Source organism: Vigna unguiculata, chromosome 8, assembly GCF_037176805.1.
Source record: "Vigna unguiculata cultivar grain cowpea cultivar isolate G323 ecotype 2 chromosome 8, ASM3717680v1, whole genome shotgun sequence".
NCBI lineage: Eukaryota > Viridiplantae > Streptophyta > Magnoliopsida > Fabales > Fabaceae > Vigna > Vigna unguiculata.
Genome location: NC_140799.1, coordinates 35051789 through 35075232, shown reverse-complemented (window position 1 = coordinate 35075232; position 23444 = coordinate 35051789). Strand labels below are relative to the sequence as shown.

The window sequence follows — 23444 nt, the reverse complement described above, 5'->3', positions numbered from 1 at the left end:
GAGGGGTGTCTGCTGGTGGTGGAGGAAGAAGATGAAGAAGAAAACGGTAAATGGGTCATTTCACAGCTCTATGGAGAAGCAAGTTGACATCTTTCGTGTGTAAGAATTGTGATAAAAGTTCAAATGATGTTATGGCGCTCGTGGTAAGTTCTACATATTTTAACCTTATTTTAACAGTCATCGTACTATCTCCTTTTACAATAGTGATTTACATAGACTGAAATATTTTCTAAATAGTACTGTTGCTAAATCAAATCTATTCCAATTACATCAGTTGGGCTATAATTGCCGACACTTTTGTCAACACCATGTCTACTCTGATCTGCATTGTCCATCCATTTATTCTTTCTGAATAAAAGCGGCTTTCATCATGTGCTCCTAGTTAATCTGCACAGTTATTGTAGCATTATATATTTACATATCTGATATAAGAAAATAAATATTTAAATATACAAACAGATGACAAACATTTCCACATCAGTTATTCCTAAAAAAAAACACCTCTAACATGCAATTGCAAGAGTTGCAACAAGAAAAATGAAAATAGCTGGAGGAAATTAGAGCAAGAGTAGCTCCAAACCATGTGTCATGAATATAAAACTTCATAACAAAATAGAATTTCACTCAAGATGGTAATTGAAGGCACAGTAATTGTGGCTAAAAGTAAGACGTGAGATTAGCAGAATGTTACCCATAATTGGAGAGTATTCTGGAGATCTGTTCAACCTCATCTTTGAACTGAAATCCATGGTGAATCTCTTTGAAGTTTGGCAAACTTTTGAGTGTTATATTTCCCAGGTTCTGTAGCAGAACTTGTTCGCTATCTTTGTCCCTCCCCACTTTACCATCAATATAAGCTTCACATTCAAAAGAAAAAATCTTCTCTATTCGAGAACATTCGTATTTTCAAAATTTCTAGTGGGAAAATGGCCAGCCTCAAAATTTGAAAAAGGAATTTCAACAAGTTGCACTTTTGAACTTTGATATGCTCCAGTTTAGGAAAGCACACTTGTTAGGAACAAGTAAATAGACTTTTGAGTTCTTGAGCATCCCCTGAATCAAATATTTGCTCCAATTCCTCACAATTGAGTATTTCTAGTTGTCTCAGCACTGGTAAGCTTCTAATAAAGGTAGGGGAGAAGATGGATTTCAATTTTGGACATCTATCCACATGGAAAACTTGAAGCAGTTGGAGGCTCAGAAAATTTGTGGGGCTTTTCCATATGAATTCGAGTTGTGGTAGATCCAGCAATGCTAGAGTAGATAACTTAGGGTAGTTCTCTATTGGTCCCAGGTTCTCCAATTTGGAATTGAAAAATGCATTTTACTCCAAGATCAGAAAATATAAGCTTTGTGAATTTTTGGACAGCTTCATCTAGCTTTTTCTTCTACATACAAAACATAATTCATTGTTAATTAGTCTGCTACGTGTGATAATCCAATTTAATGGAATTTCCAATATAAAGAAAGAATGCTATAGTCATTAAAAAAGGAGAATAACTAACAAGATAAAAATTAGCCATTTTAATCGCTATATTTTGTATACATTTCTCCTTAGTACTCAACTTAAAATTCTTTCATTTTAGTCTCACATATATCATTTTAATCCCTTCTATTCCATATTCTACTTTAAGTCCTTTTCAGTTTCTAACATCTAAATTCAGGGACTATTAGAAAAAGTATTAAGGACTAAAAGACGACTTTTAATCATATGGGAAATTTGTTATCCATAGGGACCACATGAATAATTAAACCATGCAATAACTACCAAGTATTTAAAAAATAAACAACATTCTAGTTTACGAAGTAATTGCATGTCCAAATAACATATGAACTCGTGTGGAAGTTAGGAACTTCTTTTAAAATCTTATGTTGGTTTTAGGTGGATTTTTGTTAATATCGATTGTCTCAAAACTCATCTAGTGACCAAAGATTATATACACAAATTTTTTGGTTCCAGATGCAAAGATGACCTTTGTTTACTTATTTATATCCATGACTGCTCTTGGACTAGTCTCTTTGTCAACTGAATGTAAAAATTGTTTTTCTTAACGGTGGTTTGTAGGAAGAAATTTATATGAAGTAACCTTTAAGTTTTATAGTTCAGGAGGAGTCTTCTGGATTGATATATCATCTCCACAAATCTTCGTATGACCTCAAGTAATCTCCTAAAGCTTGATTTGACAAATTTAGCATTGTTATTCAAGAATTTTGCATAACTTACAGTGAGATTTGTCATTCAATATTTTAGAGCCACTATCAAATTTTGAGAAATACAAAAGATTAGTTGAAAAATTGAACTATCTTACATTTACTCATCCTAACATTTTTTTTTTGTATTTAGTGTAGTGAGTCAATCCCTTAATTCTTTATGTGCAAATCGTTGAAATGTTTGTTGTAAAGTAAACATTATAAACATTATAACATTTCAAAAGATATGAAACGGTTTGAGGAGTAATTTTTAGGTTGCCCCAGCCATAAATCTTTGCAATTTCAGTTTGAATATGGCCATTATTTCACAACCGTTTTGATTTGGTTTTTAAAATTGTTACCATTGTTCCTTAGTTGGCCATGGGTTTTGTACAATTAGTAGGCTCCTCCTCCATCTATAAATAGATGTCATTTGCCCCCTCCAAGACACACCACTTGAGCTATCATTCTTCTCTCCTATATTTTGTTCTTTTAGTCTTTGTTATCTCTCTTTATTTTATTCTGGGTCTAATTATTTACTCTTTTTAGAGTACCTTGTTGGTTCTGAGATCCTTGAAAGATCTAGGAAGTTCCTATTGTATTCTGGGGGTTTGCGCGATAGACCGCAGATAAGTCCTTAAGGACAATGATGCTCTTTTGTTCGTGATTTGTCAAACAATATTGTCATTCATATTAAGTGCATTAAAAGTTCTCTTGGATAATGTTTGTTATAAATACAATAATTACACTAAAGTTGTATGTTATATAGATGCCAATTAGGTAGACTTTCCATCTAATAAGAGATCCACTTCCAAATATTCTATCTTTATGGGTGATAATTTGATCTTTTGGAAGAGAAAAAAAACAAAAATGTTGTAGTAAGATCTTGTGTGGAAATAAAATATAGAACTATGACCTCATTTACTTGTGAGCTTATTTGGCTTAAATGACTACTTAAATGATTCCAAATTTGGAGAGGTCACTCAAACTTAAATGACACACATTTATATGTGACAATTAAACTGCTCTTCATGTTAGCTCAAATACCATCTTTCGTGAAAGGACCATATTGAGATTAATTATCATATTCAAGAAAAGATGGTGTTCGAAAAAATTAAGATTGAGTTTGTTATTTTTATTGATCAACTAGTAGATATTTTCAATAAATAATTATAGGAAATTAATAATTGAATATATTTGTAACAAGTTTACTACATACAATTTATTAGAACTGTCAAAACGGGTAACTTGGCTCGATCTGGCTCGACTCACCACGGATTGATCACTTAGTGAGCCAACCCAACTCGGCTCACTTATTAGCGAGCCAAAAAAATTTGAACCCGGTCCGGCTTACCACAGGTTGGTGGGGTAAACGGGTTGGCTCACAGACTCACTTAATTAAGAAAATACATTTTTTTTCAATCAAAACTAAATTATAATTATAATTAAAATCTAAATAAACTTTATATAGTCCAAATACAAACCAAAATCACAAAAAAAAAAAACTAATTATCTATGTGTTGGCTAAAAAAACAACCTAACTTTACTCAAATTCAAAGTCCAACTTAACAAAAAAATACTCATGTGACCTTTTATTTGCGGGTTGGCTCACCAACCCGGCTCACCACGGGTTCTACCCGAGTGAGTCGGGTCCTAAGTGAACCGGGTGAAAAATCAACTAGTAGTAGTATCGAAATTTTTAAAAAATTTTCAACTCAACCCGACCCGAACTCGTGGTGAGCCGGGTTGACTCGCGGGTTTCAATCTATTTTGACAGCTTTACAATTTATATACATTAACTTGAAGGGAAGTCTTAGATTAAGACTCATCTCTTTGTTTTTATTTATGTATAAATGCATAACCCCATGTATGCTCTACACACATAACGGATTTAGCTTATGCCTCTCTCTTATTCTAAACACAAAACATTTGTCGTGGATAAAAAACTTCATAATAAAATAGAATTTAGTAATTGTGGCTGTCCAAAACAAAAATAGTAATTGTGGCTAAAAGTAAGACATGAGATTATCAGAATGTTACCCATAATTGGAGAGTATTCTGGACAATCCTTTATGGTCCAATAAACATCATCTTTTAACTGAAATCCATGGTGAATCTCTTTGAAGTTTGGCAAATGTATGAGAATTATATTTCTCAGGTTCTGTAGCAGAACTTGTTTGCTATCTTTGTCCCTCCCCACTTTACCATCAATATCAGCTTCAGATTCAAAAGAAAAACACTTCTCTATTTGAGAGCATTGCAGTATTTCCAAAATTCTTAGACTGGGAAAATGGCCAGCCTCAAAATTATGAAAAAGGAATTTCAACAAGTTGCACGTTTGAACTTTGATCTGCTCCAGTTTAGGGAAGCACACTTGTTGGGAACAAGTAAATAGACTTTTGAGTTCTTGTGCATCCCCTGAAGCAAATATGTGCTCTAATTCCTCACAATTGAGTATTTCTAGTTGTCTCAACACTGGTAAGCTTCTTATAATGGTAGGGGAGAAGATGGATTTCAATTTTGGACATCCATCCACATAGATTAATTGAAGCAGTTGAAGGCTCAGAAAATTTGTGGGGCTTTTCCATATGAATTTGAGTTGTGGTAGATCCAGCAATTTTAGAGTAGATAACTTTAAGGGTAGTTCTCTATTGGTCCCAGGTTCTCCAATTTGGAATTGAAAAAGGCATTTTACTCCAAGATCAGAAAATATAAGCTTTGTGAATTTGAGGGCAGCTTCATCTAGTATTTTCTTCTACATTTAAAACACAATTCATTGTTAATTAGTGTACTACAGTCATTAAAAAAGAAAATAACTAACAAGATAAAAATTAGTGTAAGATGAATTAAGGTTTAATTAGCGATTCAATCGCTATAGTTTGTATGCATTTGTCCTTAGCACTCAACTTAAAATGTTCATTAGTCTCACATATATCATTTTAATCCCTTTTATATTCCATATTTATATACATTATACTTTTAGTCCTTTTCAGTTTCTACCATCTAAATTCAGAGTGACCAATAGAAAAAGTATGTATAAGGAGTAAAAGAGACGACTATAAATTTGTTTATCTATAGGGAACATATGAGTAACTAAACCATATAATAACTACCCAGTAATTAAAAAATAAACAAAATTCTAGTTTACGAAGTAATTGCATCTTCAGTAAAAAAAAAGAAGGTAGACATGTTCGATTATGGTATTATATTTAATAAATTCCTAAGTTGTTTTGACCATTATGTGTATAATATATAAAATTTGAACCATGAATTACAGTGTTGACATCTTAACAATTTAGACTTCTGAAACATGAATTTCAAATAACATATTACCATTGCAGTTGTGCCTTGGTGGTGTAGACCTGAATCAATCGCCATCTTCCTCAAAGAAGAGTTAGACAATGTTGAACATTCAATGCATTGTAACTCTTTCAAATTTGGTAAACGTGGATGACAATGAGAAGGCCAAATGTCAACCAGGTTAGGTAAGGAAACTAACATGAGAACTTCCAAATTAAGCAAATCTGGATACTCATGATACATTGAAAGATGGTGTTCTTTTTCAGTGCCAAATACATACTTCAACTTGTCACAATTTTTAGTGATAAGCCTTTCCAAACTTGGTAGTCTTCCAAAACACGCAGGGAATATATATTTCAACTTGTGACATCCTTCAATCTCAATAATCCTTAACTTTGGGAGCATCAAATATGTATGATATTGAGTGCGAACATAATCATCATTGCCTTCTGCCACTGCAATTACGTGCATCAATTCACTGCATTCAAGTATTTGCAGAACCTCCAGCAGCTTTAGAGTTTGGGCAATGAATGGCATGAAGAGAGAAGTTAGTACTGGGCAACTTATTATTCTTAACTCCTTAAGACTACATAGCTTTGAGTTCCTTGGGAAGGATATGCTGTATAATTTTTTACAATTATTTATGACTAACTCTTGTAAATTTTCTAGAGAGCATTGCGAAGAGCCGTCACGAAACACTTGAATTTGGGAAATGGATGGAAAAAAGAGAGAAGATAGCATTGGGCAACTTTTTATTCTCAAGACCTTTAGACTGCATAGATTTGAGTTCTTTGGGAAGGATATGTTTGATAACTGGTTACAACTTTCTATGCTTAGCTCTTTTAATTTTTCCAAAGAGCATTGCGAAGAAGGGTCATGAAAGACTTCTTGAAGGCCTTGCATCTGATGCAACCTTACGGTACCTAGGTTGGAAAATACAGTTTTGGTATGAAGCATATCAACATTGTTGTTTGTAATGGCCGTACCATCAAAGAGGAATTCAATATCATGACAATGTTCAAGGATTAGGGCAACAATCTGATTCATGCCTTGTGAACGCATGGATGGGATTACATTTTTGTAACCTCCCTCAATGTACTTCAAATGAAGGTACACTGCCCTCAGAAAGAGATTCTTATTTGGTAATGATATGAAAGTTTGAGTAGAGGCATTGAAACCATCTATGCATAGAGCTCTAGATGGTCTATGCTTTTCCAAAACATCAGCGTGCATGTAATGTGGACATGATTCAGAGCGATATTGTATTATAACATACCTCTGCAATCTCGAGAAAGAGACATCATGTGGAAACTTCTTTTTTGATGGAAACAAATGCAAATACAATTCCTCTAGCCGCAAACATCTTCCTATAACTTCATAAGCATTATTTTTCTCAATCAAACAGCAGTACAAATCTAGGAGTTTCAATTTCTGTAATGCTACTATTCCATTAGGCAATTCTTTAAAAGAAGAACCACGCAAGTCAAGAATCTCAAGAGCTTGTAGACTTACCAAAGCTGAGATGTCACCTAATTTATAACCTCTGAAGCTGAGAGTATTGAGATTTTTTAATGACTCAATTGATTGTGATAGTGGCGAAGTGTACCATAATGGAGTTTCTGTCTCCAAAGGCAACTTCCACCTATATTCAAATGTTAAGAATGCCAAAAGTTTAAGCATTTTCAACCTTACCAGAAAAGCATTTGATATTGTAAAACCAACCTCTGGAGCATGAAGCAAGAGAACTTCAAGTGATGGACAATTCATTTCATAGTTGAGAAGTTGACCATTTGTCATATCCCATAAAGCTATTACATTCTTATCTTTCGTGACTTCATCATCTACCAACACTCTTGGATCCACTGCAGTACTTGTCAAAATTGCTTGACCACTTTCAGCTTTTGCAATCCACAAGGCTAAATCACGAATCGAATCACGCATTTTCACCTTTTCTTTTTCTTTGACCTGCGTCAACATATAAGAATTCTTAAGGATGTTAATAGCTGCATGCATCACCCTTCTTTCTTTCTCCATTGTTCCAAATCTCCAAATTACGCCCAATCCTCTTCCAAATCGAAATAAATCCTCCAAATCAATTTCATGATTCTTTGGAAATATTGAACACAACAATAATAAGGATTTGGCTAATTGGTTTGTCAAATTATCATAACTCAATTTAAGACAAACTTGATGACTTGTTAATCCTTTTGGAATATCAAGTTGTTTGGACTGTTGTAGCATGAGCCGTGCTAACTGAAACTCTTCAAAAGTTTTCCCTTTTAGAGTGCTTCCTATAGTCACAATTGCAGTAGACGATCCGTTACATTCACTAACAATTCTTCTTGCATTATAATCTGTTGGGGAGTCATTACTTATGTTTGCATGAAATGTGAACAAAGCCCAAGCTTCCCCTTCAGTCAAGGCATTAAGTTCAATTATATTTTGACATTTCATAGAAGTGCATACTTCTCTACTCCGAGTTGTTAGGAATATGCAACAAGCTTTACTGTTATCAAATGGAATACCTAAAGCTTGAAAGTTTAGTTTTTCCCATACATCATCCAAGATTAGAAAAGTTGTACCTTTTCTTAACCTCTCTGATAGTCTCTGTGCTCTACCTATATCTGATTCTTCCATTAACTTGAAGCCCAATTGATCAGCAATCTGATCTTGGATGCTTCTGATATTTATAGGTTGAGACACCGTTGCCATGACAACCTTCTCAAAGAGTTTCATCTCTTCAGCTTTTTTACCGATTTCTTTTGCCAAGCTAGTTTTTCCTGAGCCTCCTACTCCAACGAGTCCAATCATAGAAACACTTCTATCCTTTAATGCTGCCAAAATCTCGGTGTAAGCTTCTTCAGTAGATTTGAATGCACCCAAATCATTAGAGAGTTCAGTAATCCTGGAGAGTGATTCAATCTTCGTAAAATAGAGGAGCTCAAACATTTTATCTGTTTCTCTTTCTATTTCTTTTGCAAGAAAATATAGACGCTGCCTTCTGAAATAGCTCTTGTTTACATTTGAAATTCTTTCTTCCAGAAATTGCACTTCTTCTAAGACTTTTTCAGCAACTTTCAACAAATTCTCAACGTGTTTCAGAAAAGCTGGCTCAAAATTTTCAGTCCCATTAGTGGTTTCTCTGATTTGCTCCTTCATATTCTCTCGAGTCAATTCCAATTTTTCTTTAGCATCTTGAAATTTCGAAGTAAAGTCGTTGATGTAACAGCCGCATACTGAACCCAACGTATATTCTACAATCTTTCCTGCGTAGAGACATAAGATACCCGGGATATACTCCATTTGAATTGACAGGGTCCTAAACATGAATGAATTCATCATTTTCTCATTATCTACGAAATAGTGTTGTGTTTGTATATTGGAAAATGAATATGCAGTCAAAGGAAAAAACGTAAAAAGGTGGCATGCAATAATAATTTATTTAGCTTTTTTTGTCTGTCCCTAATATATATATATATATATATATATATATATATATATATATATATATATATATATATATATGTTTTATTTTATTTTATTGTTCAAAACACTGTTCAATCATTTTTGAGACCAGATACAGAATAAAGTAATGTCTTATTTACAAACCTATAATTGACAAAAGGAAAAATATCGTAAAAGTTATAATTGAACCTGTAAAATAAGTACATGTCATGTAAACTAGGTAAAGGATTCACCTATTATCAAGTTGAACTACCTCTATTCAATGTCTTGAGAGTCTTTAATGTCTTGAGAGTCTAGTAATTTCAATTTCCACAGTATATATTTTATTTTAAATAATTTTTTTTCCATTGACATATTAATTCATTAGCCTATTTAAGCAAATATTATACCCATCTAAAGGATTTTTTTTGTACTAAATAGAATTAGTAGGTTAACAAGTCAAATAAAACTTAAAAAGAATGTCAAGTCTATAAAGTCCATGACAAGTAACTAATCTTGATTGAGTTTAGAGATGAAAAAAAAAATCATTGTTACAAATATCCACGGGTAAAGATGAATACTATATGCATATCTTTATTGGATGTCTATGAATATTTAGTTGTTCATTTGCAAAAATCAAAGTTGCAACTTTGCAGAGATGATGAGAAATGTCAAATGTCCAACTCAAACAGTGTTGAACAATATTTCACTTGTGTTACCAACCTTGTTAATAAGATAGGGGTATATGGAGAAGAGATACTCGACAAAAAGTGGTGGAGAAAATTTTACGTCCCTTTCCAATTAAATATGATCATGTGGTGGCTACAATAATAGAATCTCACAACAAAAATACTATGTCTCTAGCAGAATTGTAGGGAAGCATCGAAAGTCATATGAGGAGAATATTAGAAAAAACAAAAAAGATTAATGAAGAAACATTAAAGAGTTTGGTGAACTTCAACAATATAGCAAAATTCAATCAATGGAGAAATAACAATTTCAAATCATCTACTCAAGGAAAAAATGAAAATAATTCTTGGTCCTCTAATTCTGGAAGAGATAGAGACAAACTTTATCAAGATAATAATTTTAATTGCTTTCACTTGAAAAGTTTGGCCACAAAGCAACATATTGTAGATTCTGACAAAAAGTTAACATTGCAAACTGATGAGAATTTGAACAACCCTCAAAAAGTTTATTTTTGGCCAGTAACAAATTTTTTTGAAGATGAAACTATTTGGTATTTAGGTACTGATTGTAGTAATCATATGTGTGAAAAACAAAGGAGTTATTTCTTTGCTAGACGAATCGGTGAAGTTTATAGTAAAAATTGGCAACAATAGATATATATAACATGATATTCAAGAAGGATATTGCAAATTCATTGATAAGAATAGAAAGTTTGTTACTAAGGTAAAAATGACTCCAAATCGCTTATTCCTTTGAAAATTAACCATGAAAAATGTAATTGTTTGAGTTTTATTATCCCTAATGATGATTGGTTATGTCATATGCGTTTTGGACACTTTCATTTTCTCGATTGAATTTTTTATCAAAGAAAAAAAATGTTTATGGTTTACTTGTTATAAATATTCCTAGTAATGTGTGTGAGGCTTGCTAATTGGGAAAGAAGCATAGAGACTCATTTTCTACAGAAAATTCATGGAGAGCAAAGAAAGTATTGTAGATTGTACATTTAGACTTATGCATAGTTGAGATTCCAACTCGTGGTAGTAAGTATTTCATTACCTTCACTTATGATTTTAGGAGAAAGACTTGGGTATATATTGAATAGGTATCCAACTATGTGCAGAAGCAATTGCTACTGCTATGTATATATTGAATAGGTATCCAACTAAAAATGTTCATAAGACGTTTGAAGAAGCTTGAAGTAGAAGGAGACCATCAATATTCGACATCTTAAAGTTTTTGGGTGTAAATCTAATGCCCATATACCAAATCAAACAAGAAAGAAACTTGATGATAAAGTAGATAAGTGTGTTTATTGGATATGGTATAAATTAAAAAAAACATACAAATTATAAATTTAGAAACAAAACTAACTCTTAAAGAGCCAAAGACATATAGAAGACCTAAAAGCAACCAATGGTGAAGGAGGAATGAGACTGGAGTTCGAAAGCCTAAAAGCAACCAATGGTGAATCTAGACAATTATGAAGAAGTGAATGAGCAAACAAAACCAACTCTTAAAGAGCCAAAGACATATAGAAGACCTTAAAGGCAATAGAGAAGACTTGCCAAATTAGAAGATTATGTTATGAGTAGACAATGATGAAGAAATTATCAATTTTTCTTTATTTCACTAGTGCGATTGGGGCTTATTAAATTGTCTTGTATGCCTCATTTCTCGCGCAAACGAAGCATATCAAGAAGCAGTTACATTTTTGTACATTTTTGTAATTTTTGTGAACTTTTCCTTAAGTTTGCTCTTAACTGAGACAAAAAATATTTTATGCCTCCGGTCTACTTTTAACCGAGGCAAATATCTCATAAAATTTCAAACTTCTTGTTGTTTTGAAATGTTCGATTCACAGAGGTATGTTGGGAATCCCAAACTTTGTGGACCTCCTATTCCAACATAGAACTACTCAATGGAAGTAAATCGTGATGATGCACAACAAGGTGGATCAAATGATTCCCTAATTATTAGGATGGGAGTTGTGTAAGACCCCCATTTTTATTTCTGCCCTAAACTAAAGGGGCTGCCCTTGTAAGTGGGCCTAAGGGTTGGCCCAGCATATAAGATCTTGCTATGTTGCCCTAATCCCACCTCACTTTCACTCTTTTAGAAACCAGCCGTCATCCCCCACTACCTCACAGAACGCTCTGCTAGGGTTTGCCCTAAGGTCCACCTCGTTCAAGCTCAAACTCAGTTCCGGCTCCACGTAAGTGTCTTTTTCCAGATTTTTATGGCTTCCATCGTTTTCCCTCCACTTTTTCCACGGTTAAAGTTTAGTAATAATGCGCCCTTGTTCCTACCTTCTGTTTTCAGCTCGTTAGTTCACTAGTAGAGCTGCAATATCCGTCGTCGTGCCGTCAAAGCTTCTGTTGACCTTTTTCCAGGTACGGGAAGTTAGGGTTCCAGTCTTTTGGTGTTATTTTGGCTGTTCTTGAGTTAGTTACTGATTGCACGGATAAATCCTTCGGTTTGGTGTGATTGAATGCTTTGTATGCTTGGTGGTTCGATAGATATGGCTGGTGCAGGTGAAACAGTGGTGAGACCTGCTAATCTCGCCCAAGCGAGCCAGTTTCGCCTAGGCGAGACAAACATGGATTCACCCAAGCCAGCTTGCGCGAGAGGTCGCTCAAGCGACCCGCTCAAAATTTTGAGCGAGCAGGCAACTCGCCCAGGCGAGAGGGGTCTCGCCTAAGCGAGATCCCGCGTTGCTCATGCCCCTGATCTTGTGCCCTCGCCTAGGCGGAGGGGGAACTCGCCTGAGTGAGACCCCTCAGCTTGAGCGAGGTGCTAGGCAAGACAATGCTGTGTTTGGATGTCCGTTGGTTCCTGAATGATCTGTTTTGGTTGAGTTTGATTGTATGATGAGTGGTATGTATATGATGGAGCATGAAATATATTTGACATGATTCATGAATTGTAGATGATGGGTTGGTATGAGAATTGACATGTGAATTAAATGAGACGGATAATATTAAAGTGGCATGATAACATGATGAGTTGGATCTTATTTACATGGATAGACTATGTGGTGTTGGAATGAGTGGGGCCTGGATCACGAAAGGCATTGGCATCAAAGGTTTGTACAAGTGATGTATATCTATGCTTGGTAATTATCGTTTTGGTTATGTGAATGAGGTCGATCTGTGTCAGTGCATAATTCCTTGGGGTCTCTAGGTGAGACTTTCAGGGTTGCGCTTCAGTGGTCGGGGCGTAATTCCATGGCCTCTGCTAGTGGGTGTCCATGGTGGTGCCCCATCTGTATAACTAGGTAAGGATTCAAGGTAAGGACTGCATCCTGACACTCTAAGGGGCCAGTTAGTCTCACTTAGAGCAGACTGACTCCTGTGGTGAGAGTAGCAGGAGGCCTGAAATTCATTAAGGGCTAACCTTGTGATGAGGGAGATTTGATTCATCGTAACACTTGTAACACATAGCTCGGAGATGAGCAGCTCAGGGTCGAGCAGAGGTATTCACCACAAGTGCAAGCATCCGCTGAATCCGACTAAGTTATACGTATCCGGATGAGTCGAGTCGAGTCGTAGTGTATTGAGTGAAGAGTCATAACATGTTCGTTGTTATATGGATATGAGATGATGAAAATATGTCTGACTGTATGATGAATATGTTGTTGGCTCTAGCTTACCCGTTTTGTTGCATGGTTGTGTTGTATGTGGCTGTTCTTTCTTGCGATGATCATCAATTTGATTGATGGGAGCAGAGGGGCGAGATTCTCGTGGTCAACAAGGGAATGGCGATTCCGCAGCTTAGCCATCTGGGCTGGATTTTACACTTCTTTCCTTCATGTATTCTTTAGGGCTATGACCCCTGTATTCGTGGTTATTACATTGTAAACTTTTAGTTAGACCGTTACCCTGCTTTTGTTGGCATCGTGGTGTGCCTAGTTTTGTAGGGGTGATGTTGAGAACCCCAGGACTACGTTGTTATTCTATCTTATGTGTGACGTTTCCTTTAATTGCGTTTATAAATTAAATGGGACGTTACAAGTTGGATATTGTGCTGACTTTTGCGGAGTTTAGTAATCATTTTTGATTTAATTTTTTTAATTTGTAATGCATATTATGCCTTAGTTTCCTCTAAAATCAAGGTAATAAAGGAGAAATATGCCTCATGTTATAACCAAGGTAAAATTGTGAGATTTTTTTCTTTAGCTAGATATGTCTCGGTCTTACATTTGACTTTTGAAGAAACTATAAAAGTCATAATTGGAGAAAATTTAGGATGTTGAAATTCATGCAATAGAAAAGTATGAAACATATGGGAGTTGATAGATTTGCCAATTGATAACAAAATTGATTGGAGTGAAGTGGTTTTACAAGAGCAAGTACAAACCTAGTGGTGAAATTGATTGTTTTAAAGTAAGGTTGATGGCAAAAGGATACAAGCAGAAACCAGACATTGATTATTTTGAGGTAGTTACTCATGCTGCAATATTAGATATAGTTTGTTTAATTATATCTATCTTAGTTTAAAATAATTAAATATAGTTTGCTTAATTATATCTATCTTAGCTTAAAATAATTAGAAGATATATGAAATGTTTGTCAAATATGTTTTTCTAAGTGGTACTTTGGAGGAAGAAGTATATATTGAACAATCTAAAGGTTATAAGATTTAACATAAGGAAGATAAAGTCTATAATTTGAAGAAAACATTATATGGTTTGAAGCAAATACTAAAGACTTGGTATAAGAAGATTGATTTATATTAATGAATTTAAAGAAAGTCCACTTGAACATACTCTTATTGTGTGCCTTTATATTAATGATTTGATATTTATTGGCAACAATCCCAAGATGATTGCGGAGTTCAGGAATGCTATGACAAGACACTTTAAAATAACATATTTGGGCATATTGTGTTGTTTTTTAGGCATCAAGGTCATTCAACAAAATGATGAAATTTTTATATAAAAAATATGCTAGTGATATTCTTAAGAAGTTTATGATGGAGAATTGAAATCAGTCTCCACATTAATTGAAGAAGAATTGAAGCTAACAAGAGAAATTGATGACAAGAGAGTAGATTCATGGAAGAGCCTCCTATGTGTCATTTGTATGGAGCTAAAAGAATTATATAATACATCAAAGTACTTTGAAGGAGGGAGTTTTTTTTAGTAATAGTAAAATTAAACTTGTTGGCTATAACTAGTTATACATCCCAAAATAATGTGGCTAAGAAGAATTTTAAAAGTAACTCATCATAAGCAAGATACTCCCCCATAGATATGTTGTGAAAGTCGTTGCAAAAAAATCTTGTGTTTCATGGACGGTCTAAACAAATTGATATTCAATTTTATAAGATTCGAGAGTTGGTTGAAGAAAAGGAAATTAAAATTAAATATTGTCCCACCGAAGAGCAAGTTGCATATATTTCAACTACAGCTTGAGTTATTTTACAAAATGAAGAAAATGTTTGGGATGATACAAATTTGATTTAAGGGAGGCACTGATAGATTAAATCAAATTGGACACCAAATGTTAGAAGAAATTCCTTATTATTCTTCTTTATTCATGGATCATTAGAAAGTTTACGTATTTTTCTCTCTTTTATTTCTATTATTATTATTTTATTTAGCTCACATAAAGGTTACACATTATATTTCTAATGTGTACATGATAATACGAAACATTCACTATTAGCTTCTTTCTTTCTCTAAACAATTCATGTACGTGAGCCTATAAGAAGTTATTAATGTTATTTCTGTCAAATGATGTCAAAACACAACTATAAAAAGCTAGTATTCATTACTGAAATTTTTATTTTCACACTATCAAAGTAGTTGACATTGTGCAATTTTATCTGTTATAGATATCAAAAATTTTAGAAAATAAAAATTTCAATTCATAACATTGACTTGGATATAAAATTAGTCTCACAGTTGAATAAAATATAGACTGAATTGAACATTAGAATTCAGAACGTACGTACCAGAAGAGATGTGTGTGAAGAAGAACAAAAATTTAGAAACAACGTTAAAGCAGAGTATGAGTTGAATGGTGTGGAGTTGCAATTTTAGAGATTAAACTTAGAGTCAGAGAAAGTCCTTCCTTCCTCAGTTTATAAGCAAAGAATAAAAGATGAAATTTATTCCTTAATTGTTTTTTTCTTTCCATTTTTTTCAGTTTGTGCTTTGACCCCTGAGCAAGTTATTTTATGTGCCAAACATAAAAGAAATTAAGACATGTTCTGTTATACTAGTAATTATTTCCTAGTTCAGGTTTGCATACTGTCGCAACGAAATTGCGACGAGACGATGAACAAATTTTTTTTTTTTGTAAAAACAAAGTTTTGGAGTCGTCACCATAGTTATTATAGAAAACTATGGAAAACCATAAAAAAAAAAAGCAAGCTCTGCGAAAAACCAGAATTTGGGTCCGGGAGTCGGTTACGCGTGGGAAAAGTATTAGCACCCCACAACGTCCGTCCTAAGACGGTACCTTTAATTAAATGTGCAAAAGTTTTGTGGTTTTCCAAATATTTATGTTTTCCCAAAATTAGCATAAAAGAATGTACAAAAAACAAAACTATTTTTTTGAATTTTTGAGCCCGACGAGGATTAATCCTCACTCTTACGTACCTCCATGTGAATGGAGAATCAGGGTTACGTAGTTCTTTTTGAAAAATCTATTTGGAAAATTATTTGAAAATGATTTAATTTGTTTTATAATTTTGAAAATCTTTTTATTTAAATTTAATATTATTTTAAAATTGGTGTCACGCGACGCGAGCGGCCGGACAGACACTTGAAATAATTCTTTTTTCTAATATTTTATTTTTTTATTTTTTATTCATTAATAAATTTTTAATATTTTTTTGAAGCTATTTTAAAGTAGTTGTGGATGTCATTGCGACGTGAGCAACCAAATAGATATAAAGGAGTAAACAAAAAAACTATTTTTTATTTTTAAATCATTTGTATATATTTTGTAGAAAAAATAAAAGTCTAAAATGGGTGTGATGCAACGCGAGCGGTCGGGCAAACACCAAAGAAATAGGAAAAAAACAATTTTTATGATTTAAACAAAATAATGAAAGTTAAAAAAAAAATCAAAATCAAAAGAAAAAGAAACTAACGATGACGTACCTTATGCCTTTTCTTTTTTATTGGCTCCTTTTATAATATTTTTGTGTTTTTTTTCAAGAGAGATAAAGATGAGAGGTGTTTATGTGGGTGGTAATGAGAGGAAGAGAGAGGGTAGATAATATTTTTTTTCGTACCTCCTTTAATATGTTTTTTTTAAGAGAGATCAGAAAGGAGGTGTGTATGTGGGAGTGGTGATGGGAAAGAATTAGAGAAGTGTAGAGAATTCTTTTTTCGATCATGACAGGGTGCGTATTTATATTCACAACTTGCAATGTCAATGTAATCTCAGTCTTAATTGTAACGAATAGTATAAGGAAGGAATTGGTCATGATAGTAGCAAATTATAAGTATCAAATCGCAGCAAATCAGAGCACAAAATCAATCATCATCAATAACAAATCAGAGCACAAAATTAATCCTTAATCCCAATTAATAATATTGATTCTTACCATTTGAATAGACATTGCTTCTAATTATTATTATATAATTAATTTCTCTATTAGAAACAAAGGTAGAAAATATTTGACTTATTGGGCTCATGAAAATTAATAACAAATTGGCTCTTCCTCCTTTTTTTTTCTTCTTCTTTTTTTTTTAAAGTTGATGTTTGAAAATCTTTTTTGAAGAAAATTTTGTTCACATTTTTTTTATTTTCCATCAACTAAAAAACTCTTTTTTATTATTTTTTTTGAAAATAAATTTATTCACCCGAATGAAATTGGGTGTTGACAGCTGCCCCTCTTTACTTAGTTTTTATTAGATAATTTGAAAATTTGACTTTTTCATATTATCGTAATAAAAGATAAGTAAAGATAAAAACACTAATTTCGTTCGGGTTTCAAAAGAAGACAAATTTGACCATACCAAGTAGAGGGTCTCGGTTTGACACACTAATTCTTTTTGTACTTTCACTTTTTGAAAAAGATATTAGACCAATCCCGAGGAGAGGGTCTATATCTAAAGGATTCGATGACCATTACCATGTAGAGGGTCCCGATTCGAAAAAAAAAAACAATGACCATTGCCTCGAAGATGGCCTCAATGTGACATAAGAAATTAATGACCATTGCCTCGCAGAGGGTCTTGATGTAAAGAGATCGATGACCATTGCCTCGCAGAGGGCCTCGATGTGACATAAGAAATCAATGACCATTGCCTCGCAGAGGGTCTTGATGTAAAGAGATCGATGACCATTGCCTCGCAGAGGGCCTCAATGTGACACAAGAAATCAATGACCATTACTTTGAAGAGGGTCTTGATGTAAAGAGATCGATGACCATTGCCTCATAAAGGGCCTCGATGTGACATAAGAAATCAATTACCATTGCTTTGCAGAGGGTCTTGATATAAAGAGATCGATGGCCATTGCCTCGCAGAGGGCCTCGATGTGACATAAGAAATCAATGACCATTGCCTTGCAGAGGGTCTTGATGTATAAAAAGAGAACCTGAATTTTGCTTTTGAAGTGTCGACAAACATTGTGTGTATGTCTAACATTGGTGAGACTTACACAAAAAAATATCATTGTTGACTTTTTTTGAAATGATTTTCAATGATTTTGTGGATTATGATGGATGACATGTTATGATTTTCTTTTTGAACCTATATGATGATGCATACATGGATGCGTGGATGCATGGGTGGAATTTGCTTTTTTTCATTTTCCTTTTTAATTTGAGAGCAAGGAAAACTAGGCTTAGAGGCTAGAAAAAAAAATTGTGCGGCCAAACAAAATTGGGTTTAGGGGCCAGTGTGGAAACTGGGTTTGAGGTTAGTGTGAAATCTGGGCTTAGGAACCAGTGTGGAAGTTGGGCTTGGGGCCAGTGTGGAAACGGGCTTGGAAAGGCTTGGATGAGGTGATGAAGATTAAGTAGGGAGTTGCCCCAATTTGAATTGGTCTCGGGGCACAAAATATGTTTGGGTTTTCCCTAGTTACTAATGGTATGAAGAAAATGATGAGGACTTCAAAAATTTGCCCCTAGTATGAGAGCCTAGAATGGTCTTATGGTGCAAAAGCGTGTTTGGTTTTTCCTAGTTGAGGAGGTGGAAAAATGATAGGGTCTTCACAAGTTGCCCCTAATGTGATCACAATCTTCAATATAAATAAATGCCCCAATTCAAAATTAATGATGAGAATATATGAATCACAAACAAAGTGACTGCCCTAGTTTGGGTTTGGGATTGATAAAGATGGATTATGTTAAGGTTGGTCAAGGTTTAGGCTTAGAGCGTATGATACTGTAGGAGCAAAGATGAAGTTTCATGAAGAATGAATTGAAAGGGGATAACCCAATTTTAATCAGATTGCTTGATTGGCTGTATTGATTTTGGAGCTTTGAAAACATGTCAACCAAACATAAACTGCCCCGGTGTTTAAAAGAAAATCTCTGAACACACTTTTTCAATATTTTTTTTTACCTTTTTTATAGAACAAACCTGTTAGTAAATCAAATTTTTCTTCTAAATTAAAACCTTCGAAAGATAACAACCAATCTTTGATCTGTGTGGACTTTATTAGGCTTGTATCGTGGCCAAGGCTAGGGGTATGGAAGTGAATGATAGTAAAGGCCCAAACAAGTGATGTGAGGGTTGTTTCAAACAAGGATATTTGAATAATGTTTCATTCAAAATTTGTTTGACTTCTTTTTGTTCACCTTTTTTTTTTATATTTTGACCTATTATACTCATTCTTCAAAGTTTTATTTATTTTTTTTCCATATAACCCTATCATTTCTTTCTTTTTCTTTTTTTTTTATTTTGATATTTTTTTTATTGGTGAACTACCAGTCAGATGAAACAAATGCAAACATTATGTCAACCCTCAACGAAAGGGTGATCCTTGTTTAGGGTAATTTGAAAGAAATTTTTTGGAAGGCTCAAATTGGGTAGCAAATGATAATTACTTTTATTTTATTTTATTGGATAAAGAAATATGACCACACATCATTTCAAATCATGGTTATTTTTCTCAACAAAAACTTTAATTTAGAGGAAAATAATTTAGTTCATGTAACAGAATGTCCCTTGTTTTGTTTTTTTTTTTCACTTTTTTGTTGTCTTATTTTTTCCTAGACTGTCCTTCAAAGTTTTTAGTCTAGCAGACTTTTCTTCACTTTTTTTGTGTTCAGAGAGTTTATGGTAATTCTTTTTAAGATATGTGTCCCCTTTATGATAATTCTCCATGGAAAAGAAAACAAGGTTTATAGTGGAAGAGAGATGGAAAGGAAGATAGATTTGAGCAATTTCATGTATGCAAGACTATATGATGCTTCAAAAGACATGATAACACACCAAATTTTATTTCTTTATTCAATCCACTGATTTGACCAAAGAATGTTTTATTATTTTTCATAAGAAAGTTTCCAAGAATTTGGTGATAAGAGAATTGGGAAACAATTTGAACTTATTGTAGTGTAATTTTTTTTAAAAAATTTATGTTGATGCATGCTATGTGTTTGAATCTTTGGATAACTTATCATGAATGCCCACAAAATGGAATGCAATGCATGTTTGTTGTGCCTCACAGGGCACTTATTCACATGATATGCTAATGGCTAATGAAATGTATGTTTATGGCTAATAATGGTGTGATTGTGATGCATTTATTATTATATACAAGGAAAGGTGAGGGTAAAGGACGCAAATAGTCTCCCTTTAGTGTCTCTATTTAACATGGGTTTGATGCTTAAAGTTATAAGGGAAAGTATATGTGCTCACAAGGATAGTTACCTAAATATCAAGGTCACTAGAGCTATGACCCACTTCATGGCATTTCCCACGACAGTTGGTAAACAACAAGGAGTGGGAGTACCAATGAAGCAAACAAACTCTAGCTGGGGTTCTCACAATGACCACTTGGGAAGTACATCCACTGTGACACTGCTACACAATCCCCTCTAATTCTAAGCAACTCAGACCCGGGTATAGGGCCCCACTCACGTAATGAATAAAATGTGTGTGTGAAAGGAGAATACAATGTATACCTAAACCCACACCTGGCAATTATTCCAAATACAAAAATAAAGAAGAATATACACATACAATTATTCTAAATATAAAAAAAAACACATACAAAAAAAAAGAAAAAAATATAAAGAAAAACCACATCAATTTGGCACATCCAAATAAATGGTCTGACTCTCTAGCGTCCCCAGTAGAGTCGTCATCTGTCGCAACCGAAATCGCGATGGGACGACAAACCAAAAAAATAAAATTTGTAAAAACAGAGTGTTGGAGTCGCCACCATAGTTATTATAGGAAACTATGGAAAACCATAAAAAAAAAGCAAGCTCTGCGAAAAACCAGAATTTGGGTCCGGGAGTCGGTTACGCGTGGGGAAGATATTAGCACCCCACAACGTCCGTCCTAAGACGGTACCTTTAATTAAATGTGCAAAAGTTTTGTGGTTTTTCAAAATATTTATGTTTTCCCAAAATTAGCATAAAAGAATGTACAAAAAACAAAACTATTTTTTTGATTTTTTGGGCCCGACGAGGATTAATCCTCGCTCCTACGTATCTCCGTGTGAATGGAGAATCAGGGTTACGTAGTTCTTTCTGAAAAATCTATTTGGAAAATTATTTGAAAATGATTTAATTTGTTTTATAATTTTGAAAATCTTTTTATTTAAATTTAATATTATTTTAAAATTGGTGTCACGCGACGCGAGCGGCCGGACAGACACTTGAAATAAATTCTTTTTTCTAATATTTTATTTTTTTATTTTTTAATCATTTATAAATTTTTAATATTTTTTTGAAGCTATTTTAAAGTAGTTGTGGATGTCATTGCGACGTGAGCAACCAAATAGATATAAAGGAGTAAACAAAAAAAACTATTTTTTATTTTTAGATCATTTAAATAAAAGTCTAAAATGGGTGTGATGCAACGCGAGCGGTCGGGCAGACACCAATGAAATAGGAAAAAAACAATTTTTATGATTTAAACAAAATAATGAAAGTTAAAAAAAAAATCAAAAGAAAAAGAAACTAACGATGACGTACCTTATGCCTTTTCTTTTTTCTTGGCTCCTTTTATAATATTTTTGTGTTTTTTTTCAAGAGAGATAAAGATGAGAGGTGTTTATGTGGGTGGTAATGAGAGGAAGAGAGAGGGTAGAGAATATTTTTTTCGTACCTCCTTTAATATGTTTTTTTTTTTAAGAGAGATCAGAAAGGAGGTGTGTATGTGGGAGTGGTGATGGGAAAGAATTAGAAAAGTGTAGAGAATTCTTTTTTCGGTCATGACAGGGTGCGTATTTATATTCACAACTTGCAATATGTCAATGTAATCTCAGTCTTAATTGTAATGAATAGTATAAGGAAGGAATTGGTCATGATAGTAGCAAATTATAAATATCAAATCACAGCAAATCAGAGCACAAAATCAATCATCATCAATAACAAATCAGAACACAAAATTAATCCTTAATCCCAATTAATAATATTGATTCTTACCATTTGAATATTGAATAGATATTGCTTCTAATTATTATTATATAATTAATTTCTCTATCAGAAACAAAGGTAGAAAATATTTGACTTATTGGGCTCATGAAAATTAATAACAAATTGGCTCTTCCTCCTTTTTTTTTTCTTCTTTTTTTTTCTCTTTTTTTTTTTAAAGTTGATGTTTGAAAATCTTTTTTGAAGAAAATTTTGTTCACATTTTTTTATTTTCCATCAACTAAAAAACCCTTTTTTTATTATTTTTTTATTTTTTTTGAAAATAAATTTATTCACCCGAACGAAATTGGGTGTTGACACATACGCAAAAAAGAAAAATACAAAACAAGTGATGCCGAAGGTGATTGATTAGTCATCATCATTTTTTCTTATCAATAATTATTAATTATAAATTAATAGTATATTAGTAGAGGAATTTGAATCTGTAATCTCTTTCATTCCTTTTTTTTTTCAATTTTATCACTAAGTAAACAACAATGATATCAGTTTTATGTTGTTTATATTGTTATTATTATTATTACCTCTTATTAAGTTTTTAATTGTTATATTTGTTATTTTACAATACAATATTCAAATTTATTTTATTATTCAATTTATAAATTAAGAAAAAATTTATGACTAATTATAATTGTGTATAAATAATAATAATAACTTTTTTTATATTTATGTGAAATATAATATTTTATTCTATAAGTATAATCAAGTCTTTTACAACTTTTTAGAGTTTTCAGTCATTTGTTATGAACTTCTTCATTTTTTTATAAATTATTACTTTTTATACTACTACTATTATTTTTGAGATATATATTTATTTTATTATTTATTCTAATAAACTTTTTTAATTGATTTTTTAACTTAAAAAAGTATTTTTTTTTTTGTTTTCAAATAGGATGTGCGTATCCCGAATGGTTAACAAAAAGAAAAGAATTGCGAAAAACTTTTGTTAAGAAAAAAAAATGGTAAAAATTGGTTATACGTATTACAAATCTTTTATAACAAAACCATATGTAAGATGTCATGCAAAATTAAATTTTAAAATACAAATAAATTTAAAGTGAAAAAAAAATTGTAATGTATAATAAATATCTTTTAAAGGTTAAGTTTTATAACTCTTCAATAATATATAATATACCTAAACTAAAGTAAAAACAAATTAAAATATAATTACAGACTCATCGCATAGACTGTAATATTATGCATAATATATATTCATTTAATTAAAATATCTTACATAAACAATC

At 32.8% G+C, this 23444-nt stretch overlaps 1 protein-coding gene across 1 annotated transcript; it reads right to left on the bottom strand.

The window, feature by feature from the left end:
• Window positions 1-8832, bottom strand: LOC114195099 (disease resistance protein At4g27190-like). The gene is made up of 4 exons (XM_085665452.1): window positions 6256-8832; window positions 5524-6069; window positions 692-4945; window positions 1-387 (listed from the first exon to the last, which is right to left on the bottom strand). The coding sequence occupies exons 1-3, from the start codon at window positions 8830-8832 to the stop codon at window positions 4139-4141; spliced, it is 3930 nt and encodes a 1309-aa protein (XP_085521578.1). The 3' UTR covers window positions 1-387; window positions 692-4138.
• Window positions 8833-23444: the final 14612 nt, after the last annotated feature.